The 14,417-nt window shown below is 35.6% G+C and overlaps 1 protein-coding gene across 2 annotated transcripts in view; it reads right to left on the bottom strand.

The window, feature by feature from the left end:
* Window positions 1-896: 896 nt before the first annotated feature.
* Impg1 (interphotoreceptor matrix proteoglycan 1) overlaps window positions 897-14,417 on the bottom strand; it is a 134,249-nt gene continuing 120,728 nt past the window's right edge. For both annotated transcript variants that reach the window (XM_021720219.3, XM_040282982.2), the window contains 3 exons: window positions 11,577-11,763; window positions 3,638-3,710; window positions 897-1,921 (listed from right to left, as the gene is read on the bottom strand). In XM_021720219.3, coding sequence (XP_021575894.2) covers window positions 1,844-1,921; window positions 3,638-3,710; window positions 11,577-11,763 — 338 coding nt within the window. In that variant the 3' untranslated portion in view covers window positions 897-1,843. The remainder of the gene's footprint in view (window positions 1,922-3,637; window positions 3,711-11,576; window positions 11,764-14,417) is intronic.

Raw genomic sequence — 14,417 nt, 5'->3', positions numbered from 1 at the left:
AAAAAAAATAGGTTGTCAAAAATAGTGGTAAATGTTGGAATTGTTGGCTGTGTCTCAGATGGGAGAAGTTGAAAAAGTTTGGAATCCTGAAGCTCATTCAGTTATCAAGGCCCAAAGTCTTATGCCAGTTAGCAATAGGAAGAGGCTTGAGGAGACTAAACGGGATTGAAACTTTTGAACTTTGGTTCTGAATTCGTATTGCAATCTCCATTCAGAGAACAGGCAGTACAGTATATGAGCCACTGCTCCCCATTTGGCCAGATTGGAAGCAAATTTGGCTACCTTTCTTTAGGCCCTTAATATTATGTGAGAAGACACATGTTTTAAAAACTGAGGAGACCCAAAGAAGATTAAAAACTGTGGAGACTCAAAGAAGACTCTTTCTCCCTAAGGCTTTGAATAGAGCTGGTCTATACAGCTTACTCCTTATCTCTCATCAGGAACCTATCATGGTCCTGGTGGGTCTTCTGAGAGTGGAGGGAGATTGTCTTACTTCATCCATAAGATAGATAATTCAAAGAGTAAGAGGCATTTACCATAAAAGAGCACCCATCCTCCTCATGAAATATAGAATATTTACCTAATTCTATTTCTCCATTAAAAACTATATTCCCTATGCAAGTTGATATAGATCTTCACTTTGGGGGAGGATTGAGGTTGGGAATCAGGATGAGAGGTGTGTATTTGCCAGCTCTAGGAACAACTTTTCAAAGGATTGTATCACTTTTTCATGGGAGAATATGACTTCCAACAAGATCACCTCCATTATTAGGATACCACCTTTATTTTGGTAGCTTACTGTTAGATGTTGCTATCAGTATTTACTGTCTTTTCAGAGCCTTAAAATATCTTGCTTAAAATATTTTATCAAATCCACAAAGCAAATCCATGGGGAGTAGCTAGTAAAACATTCTTTTTATTATAAATCTATGAATATAGTACTTGTCACATCTTTTTAAAATTAAGAATTGCAGCAAATATATTTGATAATGGGATTTTTGAAAAATGTAGAGGAATAAATTTGAAAAATTGAAACTGAACTGGATTACATTTAGGTAAACCCACACCAAAATTAGTGTAGGGGGAAGTATATTATACATCTGTTGGAAAACAGGAATTAGGTCAGATAGAACAACTTCACCTCCCACCTCTTACCAGTATGGTGTCTTCCTTTAAAAATCACTTTGTGTGGTAACAAGGTCTTCCCATGATTGATCTATCTGAACCTCAATTTGCCTTTTTTAAAAATAACAATTTAGAAATTTTGGGGAATAAAACAATCTATTGTGTAGCGGCAATTGTGTATATAATACTAAGTGTTGAAGACAAATGTATATCAGATATTGTGTGGAGCATAGATACACTCATCACTTACATTCTGCATACATTCATGCAGTTAGATCTGTATCTCCTTGCACAAATGATCATCTTTTAAATGTACATTATAACATATAAAGTGCTTATTTCCTGATATAATGTTCAATCCTCAAAACAAGAAGTTGCAAGTGGTCTTTGGGTAATATTTTAAGGATAGCTAGAAGTAAACCTGGTTTACTGTTACCTTGACTATCATCCAAGATGGTCAAAATATGTTTCACTGATTGTGTTTTGGGTTTTAATAAAAAGTGCTTTTCAGGATTTGCTAGTCATCAAGTGCATGACTTCTATATTTGAAACATAGGGTGTGCTGGTTCTCAGTGTTGAGTCTGTGCCTGGATTCTGATGACCAGTGACTCTACCTGCTTCTGTTTTCAGAATATTAATGGAGTGGACACAGTTTTCTTGAGAAAGCAAATCAACTCTCTTGAGATAGCTTAAATGATAATTTGTACATTTTCAGTTTTTAATTTTCTTCCAGATCTTGATGGTTAAATTCTTCAAGTTCTACATCCAGAGAGTCAGAATTTCTTTTCTTGGTTTCCTAGAAGAGAAATGGTTTTAAGAGCTTATGGAAGACCATCCAAGGTCAAGTCAAATGTTTATTCTATTATTACCTCCATGGGTGAATGAGAGGATGTGCTTGCCATTTAGAATATCTTCTCTTAAAGTTTGGAGATGCCCTCTGAATATTCTCAATTTTATAACCTGCTGGGAATGCATCCCATCTTTTCTTAACCCTGTTTAGATCATCCATCTGTTGAAGCAGAGGATGGCAAATAACCTATACATAAAATTCACCATGTTCCCTTTCAACTACAGTGATGTCATTTAATTACAACACTTCTTTATGGGATACAAATGTGTCATTTGAACCTGCCTCAACACAGTAATATATGTATCCCCAGATAATCAGCATTGATACTTAATGTTTGTTATTATTGTCTGAAGTAAGATGCAGTTAGTTCTTTTGGGGGCAATGCTGGGGATAAAACCAAGGGATTCATACATGCTAAACAAGCACACTACCATTGAGCTACCCCTCTGGACCCTGATGGAGTTAGTTCTTTAAGTTGACTTCCTGGTGTGAAAAATCACTTTCTCTTTTTCCCTGACAACTTTATTTTTCTGATATATGGCCATTAAGTATTTGGTATTTGCAGACTTAATTGGTGTTTGTGCTTCATCTTCAATATTTTGTCAATATCAGATCCTTGTGTCCAATCATGATTTTATGGCACTCACCTAAACTTTTTTCTGTTTCTCCAATTCTTTTTTTTTTTTTTTTGGTTCTAAGAAATTAGAATGGCACATATGATTTCCAGCCTGTGTTTGCATACATAAAATTATGAGCACATTTGGTGTGATTGTCTCAGTTATCTTCATTGTATATTGACTGGTAACTTTTTCAAGTGCAAATTTTGATACATTTCTTCTCATCTAGCACCATAGATCTCAGGTAGAGTGGACCTTGGCTGATTATCACCAATTGTTAACCATCAAAGACTCAGTATAATTTTTAAAAATAGGTAATTTTAGGTGAAAAACATCCAATGTTTATTTGTTTATTTATTTTCACCTATCATATTGGCAAAGTTTTTTTTAAAATATATCCAATGTTAATTCCCCCAATTACTTAAAAACTCTACAGCTTTATGTGGGCTGTATATAAACTGTTTGTAGATAATTTGTTTCCTTTTGTAAAATAAAATTAATAAAATAACTTGATTGAGTGGGTATTTATAAAGACACATACTGGACACTAGAAAAAACATTGATCTGAGTAATTTTGGAAGTTGTTCATTGTTCACAAATGTTTCTTTTACATATTTTCTACATACTTTTGCTTTAGCTGATTATTATTTGATATGAAAAGAAAAAAATTTAAAATGATTTATGTGAAATTATTCAGTGCCAGGAATATTAATTATTATTATGAAAATTTCAGTTTTGTTGAAACACAATTGATTACCTACATATATATTTTTATAAGACTGTGAACATTATAAAATATTTGGATTGTTTCTGTTATTTTATTATTTTTATGTACACATTTCAGTTTTCTCCTTACTTCATGCACCAGGAAACATCATTTTACCACCTTAAAATACTAAATTAAAAAGCCTAACAAAGGAAAGTGCACTACTTATCGCTATTTTTTTTTTTTAAAACAAGAGTCAGGTATAGAAATGTTTTAAATTCCCTTCAAAATTCAATTTCAGTGATTAAAACCAACATGTAAAAGAAAGTATGGTTTTACCTTATAATTTTGCTGATGTTGGAACTTTTTAATACTAGTTTCATATGCTTGATTTTTGGAGTGATCTGGTAACCTGCAAAAGAAAGCAAAAATATGATATCCAGTTTCCTGGACTTTTATTAGCATCAATATTAACTACAGCTTTCTATTGTTCAGTTCTAAAATTATGACAAGTGGGGAAAAAAAGCATATTTTCACAGATGTTTTCCATTAGGATTGGAGGAAGTGTGAGTTCTGCATGCCCCTTGAGTTTTGCCTTAATTCTTTATTAAGCAGTGGTCTCAGAAGGATTGAAGGACACTCATGGGAAAGAGGAGAAGATAAATCTTAAAAATACTGGAGTTATTTCTCAAGTTCTAAATTGTGGTTGCTGGAAAACAACTCATTTTTGTTCATAAAAGTAAAAAATAAGTTTTATAAATAAGACAGCTTTATTTTATAATTTAATACCTATATTTACAGAAGTATGTTATATAATTTCTGTTGATAGTGTATACACTTTTTTTGCACATTGTATTTTTCCTCTTTATGTTAGAAAATGGGCCTAATATTTGTGGGATATTTTCCTATATATCTTCCCTTATCAGTAAATTGTTTTATTTCTCTCACCATTCTGTCCATTAAAATTTTTGAGAAAAGGAAAAGGAGGGAATATCCTATTTCAGTCTCAATTCTGAATGGAAAGAAGGCAGTAGGGAGGAGTAGTTTATGGAGGTTTGAGTAACAAATTCCTTGTTCTCCCCTCCCACTACAGAAGGCAGTATTTTTAGTTCTATTTGCCCTGGTTGGGAGCTGTGGAAGCTCTAAGAATAGCAGGAAACTGGCAGACACTTGGTATCAGAACCAAGACATTTCAAATGAGGGGTAAATGGGACTAGGAGCTTTTCAAAGGACCTCTTGAGACCAGGAGAGCTACACCTCATAGTATATTCCAAGGAAACTAAGGTGCATAAATGATTGCTCAAATTTTTAATCAGATAAAAGTTTTAAAAACAAGGTTGAACTATATTTAACTGTGACCCTGTCCTCCCTTTTCCCCAATTTCTTCACTATCGAATGAGAAAGTACTAAAAAGGAGGTTAATAATAAACAGACCTCCTTCCTCCACCCCCACATCTGAAGTCCAGCATGTGAGTGAAACTGTGGCCTTGCAGTTACAACAAGTGCTTTAGTGTTATTAAAACCTCCGCATAAATATCTCTTTGTACTATCATTTACTTATGCTGGCCTTTATATTTGGAAACAAATTTTATTATTATAAATAATGTCATAAAACAGAATAGGCCTATTAAGTTATAGGACAAAAGTGAGAATTTTTAGATCTAGGGAGGAAGTCATAAATAATTTACTCTCTTAGATCTAAATTTGCATTTTCTGTATATATGTAATGATAATTGTGATAAATAAGAGTCAAACTCATTAGGCCAAAAAAGGAACCTTTCATAATACAAGTTTTTGTTTATTCTTGGGAGAATTTTGTCAAGAAAGTTCCTAGTATAATAGAATCTATATATAGAACACTTGAAATTGAGGGAATGAAAAATGTGCAGAGTATGGTCATAGATATTGAATGGAGGGGAAAAAGTAGAGGAAAAATAAAAGTGAAAATGTAATGAATGACAATGACTCTGCAGTAGAATGACAACTAACTGGAACTGTTCTTTGTGTCAATAAATGGACTAGTCTTCTTGGCAAGGCACTTGCCCTCAATATCATTTTCCTGTCTCCTCACTTTCAGGGAGAATAACAAAAATGAAGCCAAGTTTACAGTTCTTCAGAGAATGCTATTTTCACAGTTATAACAACTAGGGTTCTAATGGATCTGCTTTTAAGTGCCAAGTAGGGAATCACAGTGTCTCCTTACAGGATAGCCCTTTGTTGACAGGACCAGCTCCGATAACACTTTATTCCTTACCTAAACCCATGAATTAATTCCTATTATCCCAATTACATAGAAGAACACGTTGAAGCTTAAAAAGGGGAAATGTGGCTCAGTGTCATACCTAGTTAGGGGCAGAGTTCTAAGTTGAACTTGAGTCTAATTTTAAAGCTTCTAGTTTTAATTCTTGTCTAATCCATGACTGATGAGGTCTTAACTTGTCAGCTGATCTTATAAATAAATGTTCACTCACATAAGTGATGGTATCTTGTGAGAAACTAAAATAACAGATGGGAGGGGAGCAAATCTCAGGGATCCAGAGGGACCCTCAGAGTCTGGTTTCTCTTCACTGAAGAAGCTCATCGGGGCAACAGAGGCCTGTCCTAGTTCTGAGGATATCAGGGCTAAACATTTAACATTTGGAAAAGCATATTTAGTAAGGGAGTGGAAAAGTTCAGGATTAGGGTCCTGTGGGAATTTCTCTTTTTTCCATGAAGATAAATTAAGCATCTTTCTCCCCCACCCCATCCATTTCCTAGCATCCATCATGGTGACTGGCACATGGTGTTCAAAAACTCTTGTTATGTTAGTCTAAGAAGCATCAATATTCTTGTATATCAATATTCTTGAATAGCTCAAGTCCATATTATCCCCTGGAGACCAGCACAAATGAAAAAAGCAGAACAACACCAACCTGGGTGAGAGCTATTATTTCTAGATCATCTTATACCTTGCTTTATTAGTCTTGTTTATGGCAACCTAGAACTAAAGTGAACTTTCTTGCTCAAGAAAGAGGAATGTTTAAAATTAAAAACTGTACATCCATTTGAAACCAGCAATGGGAATAGTTAAAATAAAAACTGAATATATCACTATTCATAAAAGACAACCCTCCTCATCATCACCTTATTTGGGCCTCATTCATTGGCACTCCTTTTTTTAAATGGTTACATTTTATTTTATCAATTTTTAAATTTATATATGACAGTGGAATGCATTACAATTCTTATTACACATATACAACACAATTTTTCATATCTCTGATTGTATACAAAGTATATTCACACCAATTTGTGTCTTCATACATGTACTTTGGTTTTTTTATTATTAGTTGTTCAAAACATTACAAAGCTCTTGACATATCATATTTCATACATTTGATTCAAGCAGATTATGAACTCCCATTTTTATACATATTGCAGATTCACATCGGTTCCACATCCACTTTTTTACATATTGCCATACTAGTGTCTGTTGTATTCTGCTGCCCTTCCTATCCTCTACATGTACTTTGGATAATAATGTCTATCACATTCCACCATCATTTCTAACCCCCTGCCCCCTCCCTTCCCCTTTCACCCCTCTGCCCTATCTAGAGTTACTCTATTCCTCCCATGCTCCTCCTCCCCACCCCACTATGAATCAGCCTCCTTATATCAGAGAAAACATTTGGCATTTGGTTTTTGGGGAATGGCTAACTGCACTTAGCATTATCTTCTCCAACGTCATCCCTTTACCTGCAAGTGCCATGATTTTATTCTCTTTTATTGCTGAGTAATATTCAATTGTGTATATATACCACATCTTTCTTTATCCATTCATCTACTGAAGGGCATCTAGGTTGGTTCCACAGTTTAGCTATTGTGAATTATGCTACTATAATTATACAGGCAATAAATCAACATATCCTCATTATTAAGAAAGCTGGACTCCAATTCTATTCCTCTCCATTGTTAACTAGAAAGAATCTATCACTCCACACTTTTTGCTGTGTGTTTACTAACACATAGACTGAATCATATAAAATTGCTGGTATTTGAAGATTTGTAGCTGACAAAATGGCAATGCCATATGATTGAAACTAATGTGCTTAAAAATGTATAGTTTTGTATTAATTTACTACCTATATAGGATTAGACAAAGGGGAATGAAGGAAAGGGGGATGGGAATATGAAAGAAAGTATTAGGAGAATAAGATATAATTTTCCTATGTTCATATATAAATATACAACCAATGTAACTCCATATCATGTACAACTACAAGAATTGGAAGTTATACTCCATGTAAGTATGGTATGTCAAAATAAATTCTATTGTCCTGTATTATTAAAAACAGCATAAATAATTTTTTAAAAATAAAAAGAATCCCACAATTTCTTGTGTTTACCCAAATGATTTCAAAACTATATCCACATAAAAACTTGCATGTGAATACTTAAGGCAACTTTATTTGTAATTGCCATAACTTATGAGCAACCAAGAGGCCCCTCTATAAGTGAATGAATATATAAATTGTGATATATTCTATTCTGCTGAAATTTGCTTCTTAATGTAGTGAAATATCTTGCATTTTTTGAGTATGTATAAATCATTACCCTTAGCTGCAGTTTTTAATAGTGAGTAATTATACTCTAGGTTAATCATCCCCATCCTTATTTTTTGTGGTGCTGGGGATCAAACCCAGGGCCTTATATAGGCTAGGCAAGTGCTTTACCACTAAGTGACACCTCAGACCACTTCTCCCTTATTGAGGATGATATAATTATTTAAAAATTCAAAGTAAAAAAAACCAAGAATCAATAAATGGGATGGATTCAAACTAAGAAGTTTCTTCTCAGAAAAAGAAACAATCAGTGAGGTGAACAGAGAGACTACATCTTGGCAGCAAATTTTTACCCCTCACACATCAGATAGAGCACTAATCTGTAGAGTATATAAAGAACTCTAAAAGCTTAGCACTAAAAAAACAAATAACCCAATCAATAAATGGGCCAAGGACCTGAACAGATACTTCTCAGAAGAGGATATACAATCAATCAACAAATATATGAAAAAATGTTCATCATCTCCAGCAATTAGAGAAATGCAAAATCAAACCTACTCTAAGATATCATCTCACTGCAATCAGAATGACAGCTATTATGAAGACAAACAACAATAAGTGTTGGCAAGGATGTAGGGAAAAAGGCACACTTACATATTACTGGTGGGACTGCAAATTGGTGTAGCCAATATGGAAAGCAGTATGGAGATTCCTTGGAAAACTGGGAATGGAACCACCATTTGACCCAGCTATCCCTCTCCTCGGTCTATATTTAAAGGACTTAAAAACAGCATACTACAGAGACACAGCCACATCAACGTTTATAGAAGCACAATTCACAATAAATAGCTAAACTGTGGAACCAACCTATATGCCCTTCAGTAGATGAATGGATAAAAAAATGTGGCATATATACACAATGGAATATTACTCATCAATAAAAGAGAGTGAAATCATGGCAGTTGAAGGTAAATTGATGGTACTGGAGAAGATAATGCTAAGTGCAGTTAGCCAATCCCAAAAACCAAATGCCGAATCTTTTCTCTGATATAAGGAGGCTGATTCATAGTGGGGTGGGGAGGGGGAGCATGGGAGGAATAGAGTAACTCTAGATAGGGGAGAAGGGTGGGAGAGGAAAGGAGGGGGCAGGGGGTTAGCAATGATGGTGGAATGTGATGGACATCATTATCCAAAGTACATGTAGGAAGACATGAATTGGTGTGAACACACTTTATATACAAGCAGAGATATGAAAAATTGTGCTGTATATTTGCAATAAGAATCGTAATGCATTCCACTGTCATTTATTTTAAAAAATCAATTCTAAAATTAAAAAATCAAAGGAATATTATTGTGAACATTTCTGTATACATATCTCCGTGCACAGGTGCAAGTATACTTTTAGGAATAATTATCTAAAAGTAGAGTAACTGAGTCAGATTCAAAGTTTCATGGAGGCTACTGGAAAACTCTTTTTTTAAAAAAAGCTTTTCCAATTTACACATCCATTAGCAATGCTTGATAGAGCCAGTACTCCCACCCCATGTTATCCACATTGGGTATTATCCACTTTCCAACAAATGATATCTCTTTATTATTTTTGGATTTCCATGATTATAGTGAGATTGAGCATTTTCTATATTTCATTGATCATTTGAAGTTCTTCTTTGAATTGTTCCTCTATCTGCTTTGCTCATTCTAACATTTGGATGTGTGTCTTTTATTGATATGTAGTATCACTTATTATTATGGATGTTTAACTTTGTCTAAAATGTAGGTTGTATATATTTTTCTTTGATCTCATTATTTGATACTTTCATTTATAACACTTTTTCCTTATAGAATTCCTTTTCTTAAGTTTTCTGGGAATGGTTTGATGTTAGGATAGTCTTTTTAAATCCAGGATTATAGATTATTATATTTAAAAATATTTTCCTAGTTTTGATCTTGAATTTGGATCTTTGATGTAGAATTGATCTTCTGTGATAAGTCACAATTTTATAAATGGAAGGACAAATCATACTTGAACCCTTATTGGCCAGTGGACACGTTTTTTTATAAATCCCCTATTTGTATAAGAGTGTCTATGGCTGTTATAGTTGTTCTTTTATCTATTTCTATGTCTATCATGTCTAAATATTATTTTATGTGTTTTGCTATCTTGCACAGAAACTACCCATCACTGTACTCAAGATTTTCTCTTGTACATTTTCATTTTTAGAGGAAATTTAGAACCAGAATGTCAAATTCCATGAGGAATCTCACTGGGGTTTTGACTGTGATTAACTTGGAGAAAATTCACAGAATCATCATGTACTTCTCTGAGTGAATGCTCTGTGCTTTATGTTGTTGGTAAAAGTATTTTACAAAGATCATTTCATAAACCTTTTGCAGCAACCCAGCAGGTGGAGTTGTCTCCTTATCCAATGAGGAAGTTGTGCTTTAGAGAAGCAATTTGTCCAAGGTCACTTGATTATTAAATTTGCTGAGCTGAAACTTTAACCACAATCTGACTTCAGAACATTGCTTCTTAACCAACCTCTATTGGGTATTTGTCTTTAAAATGTTAATACTCTAAAGGAACAGAATATGTTTTTATCAAGGAAAAGGCTAAATTGTTGTGGTTTCTTGAGTTTTGGAAGTAGATGGCCACGCATTCTCGTGGTGGGAAATTAGGACTGTGGCCTCTAGAGTGAGCAAGTAAAAGCAACAAAGAAAAAACCTCAGGTGACCTGATAGTGATGAGGGTCCAGGTGATCATCACTGAGTAGATGCTCAGGTGTTGATGAGAAGGGCTGGCAGCACTCTCAGAAGTGGTCCAGAGACAGATTCCTGCAGAAGCCCTGTGAAACACAGTCTGCAGCCTTGTCTGGGTGTCATGGGACTTGAGAAGCATTGGACTCACCTTAATGCTCCCTGCTTGTTCCCAAGTTCACCTACACCCTGAGGTCTGGTTTGTACACAGAAAGCTAAGCCCATTATATGTCACCTCCTTTCCTACCTTCCAAGGGGCTTCTCTAGTACTTTCTGTCTGGGAATGAAGGAGTAAACCTATCTTAAACACTTCTAGAGATTGGACTACTATAATAATTAAAAATGTGCTAAAGAAAGTAATGGCAGGAGGAAATATTTTAGGTTATAAAAAAAAAACAACTGACTACAAAACAGGAAGCCAGTCTGATTCTATTTTGCTTTAAAAAATTCTGTATAAACCCATTTTATATCAATATGGACATCAAAAGATAAACAGCAGTTAATGTGATAAATTACACAGGATATTTATCGTCTTTCTCATAGATTTTTATATTTCCCAGCTTTCTTATGATAAAAGCTATTATGCTTTCAAACAAAGAAAACACCCAACTTTTACAGAAACATGCACTAATTAAGACAGTAAACCAAGAATTTTATCTGAAAGCTGATATAGCTTCTTTTTTTTCTTTTCTTCTGGATTTATGGAAATACTTCCAAAAAGCCTAGAGCAGGGCTCTCAAAGTCATCCCTGGACAGCAGCATTAACCCCACCTAGGCCTACCCAGACCTAGTGCTGTTTTTACAACAGAGCAGGGCCAGTATTTCCATAAGGCTTCCTCTGGGTGATTCTGATGCTTACTGAAATTTGAGAACCACGGTCTAAAGGATCATAGGAATTTATTCTGTTAGGGTTTTCAGAAGCATAAATAATGACATTTGTGTCCTTAGGTTGTAGGTCTGTCACATTGGTGTGCTTGACTTACCTGCATGGGGCTCCCTTTCTCTGAAGGGCCTTGCATTCCTCTCCAGGGGCACAGAGGTCTGCGTCCAGTTCCCCCTGGCTCTCGTATCCTGGTCTGCACCGGCACTCCACTTCCTCCGTCCATTCATTCTTTATGCACTGGGAAAATTCATCACAGGCCAGGAATTTGCAGGGATCTGTTTGATCAGCTGTAAGAGATGGAACAGAATTTGATGAATGTATGATGCCTAAGTGTGGAGCTGGCAGCAGTTAAAGGCAAGAAATCAAATATGTTTACTATCATCTTATTTTGGAGTGGGTCATATAGTATTGGTAACAGACTGGGCAAAAAGAGAACCATAGTTTGTGCTTTGAAAAATGAATTTATAGACACAGGTGATAATACATTTAGTTCCAACTATAATTATGTACAGATTTTTTAGAGTGCATCAGAATCATCTGGAGGCCTTATTAAAACAAATTTCATTGGAAAGTGGATTATAAATCTAATATTTATAATATTAGAATATTTAGCTCTGAGAGGCCAGTGGCTTCTGAAAGCCTTTCCTTATTTTTATGGAGCTAAAGACATTGAGCTCTGAGAAGAAGCAAATGGCCAGAGTCCCCATGTGCTGGTGGCAGAGCCAGCACAGGTCGTTGTTAGATCACTGTTTTTTCTGCCCTGGAAGGATTTTCTGTTTAATCGCAGCAGCCTTTTGTCTTCAGATTATTCTTTTTTTTTTTAAGTATTTATTTTTTAGTTGTAGGTGGCCACACATCTTTATTTTATTTTTATGTAATGCTGAGGATCAAACCCAGTGTCTCACACATGCTAGATGAGCGCTCTACCTCTGAGCCACAACCCCGGCTCAGATTATTCTTTAATAAGCATTGTTATGTGTAAGGAAATAGGGAACAGGCAACAGTGTATAAAACCATTCTTTCAAATATCTAGGGAGGTTAGTAATATATACAGTTAATTCTACATAAGGAGCCGACCATGAACCTGGAGGGGACTGAGCAGTTAAAGTAGATCACAAGCCAGTCATGGTGGTGTGCACCTGTAATCTCAGCTACTATAGAGGCTGAAGCAGGGTGATGGAAAATTCAAGGCCAGCTTGGAGAATTTAGTGGAACCCTATGTCAAAATAAAAATAAAAAGTTCAAGTATGTAACTCAGTGCTTGCTTGGCATGCGTGAGGCCCTGGGTTCAATCCTCACTACAGTCAATATTTTAGTAAATATTTAGTTTGTTGCTGTGGCCAAAATACCCAACTAAAACAACTTAGAGGAGAAAAGCTTATTTGTGGCTCATGGTTTCAGAGATCTCAGTCCACAGACAGCTGACTCTGGGCCCAAAGTGAAGCAGCACATCATAGGGGATGGGCCCAGTGAAGGAAAGCTGCTCAGGTGGGGTGAGGAAGGAGGGAGGGAAGGAGAGAGGGAAGGAGGGAGGGAGAGAAAGAGGGATGAGGGAGAGGGAAATAAAAAAAAAGATAGAGAGGGAGAAGGGCCACAGGGTAGACATATTCTTCTAGGGCACACGCCCACCTGGGTGATCCATCTCCTCCAATTATGCCCCACCTACCTACGGTTACCACTCAGTCCATTCAAACTAGGAGGGACTGTTTAGATTACAGCTCTCACAATCCAGTCATTTCACACTCCTGAATCCATGCAGAAGTTTTTGGGGGACACCTCACATTCAAATCATAACAATAAATAAATAAAGTAGGTTACATTTGGGGTTTTTCTCATTTTAAAAAATTGTTGGTGCATTATGGCTGTAAACAATGGTGGGATTTATTGTTATATGCCCACACAAGTACGCAATATAACACTATAATTTGACCTACTATTCCCAACTATTTCCCCTTTTCCTCTCCTCCTCAGAGTGGGTGGTGTTTGTTGTACAAAGGCAGGCTAAATTGTTCCCACCGGAGACAAAAGTATGAGCAGAGGAAAACAGACGAGGAAAGAACAGACATGTGAAGAGAGAGCAGCGAAAACACAGTTAGGAAGGAGCAGAGATCCCTTATGAATGGGAAGGAAGGGAACTAAGATTGGTAAATGCCTGTTAAGGCCATTTCTGAAAGGCACACTAAGGAATTTGGACTCCCCCCCAACCTGCCAACTTCCCCACTGCCACCCTAATGTCCCCCAGGAATCTGAACTTCACAGGCAGATGGGAGTCATAGATGATTTTTAAGTAAGGAAGAGTATGCTCAGAATTGTGCTTTAGACGATTTATAAATACAACTTAGAATTTTTAGAATTAGAATGACTTGAGAAATCATCTGGGCCAATATTTCCCAAGTGGGAACATTTGTGGAACTCTAATTCAGCAGAATTTGATAATCTTTATGCTAAAAAGAGGTTTGGTGGCTAAATAAGTTTTAAAAAATGCTGTGTGACTGTTGGTGAGAATGTAAATTAGTACAGCCATTATGGAAAACGGTATGAAGTTTCCTCAAAAAAATAAAAATAGACCTACCAGATGATCTAGCAATCCCATTAGTGGTTATATATCCAAAGGAAATGAAGCTTGTATATTAAAGAGACATTTGCACTCTCATGATCATTGCAGTACTGTTTACAATAGCCAAGATGTGGTACCAATATAAATGCCTATCAATGAATTAAGAAGCTGTGGTACATACATAAATAATGGAATACTATTCAGTCATAAAAATGATGAAATCCCGTCACTTGCAACAACATGGATGACCCTGATAGACATTAAATGAAATAAACTAAATGCAGAAAGACAAATACTGTGTGATCTTATTCCTATGTGGAATCTAAAACAGTAGATCTTGTTGATGCTGACAGTAGAATGATGGTTACCAAAAGCTGGAGAGAA

Source organism: Ictidomys tridecemlineatus, chromosome 8 (assembly GCF_052094955.1).
Source record: "Ictidomys tridecemlineatus isolate mIctTri1 chromosome 8, mIctTri1.hap1, whole genome shotgun sequence".
NCBI lineage: Eukaryota > Metazoa > Chordata > Mammalia > Rodentia > Sciuridae > Ictidomys > Ictidomys tridecemlineatus.
Note: the sequence above shows the minus strand (reverse complement) of the source record. Positions and strands in the feature narration are given on the sequence as shown.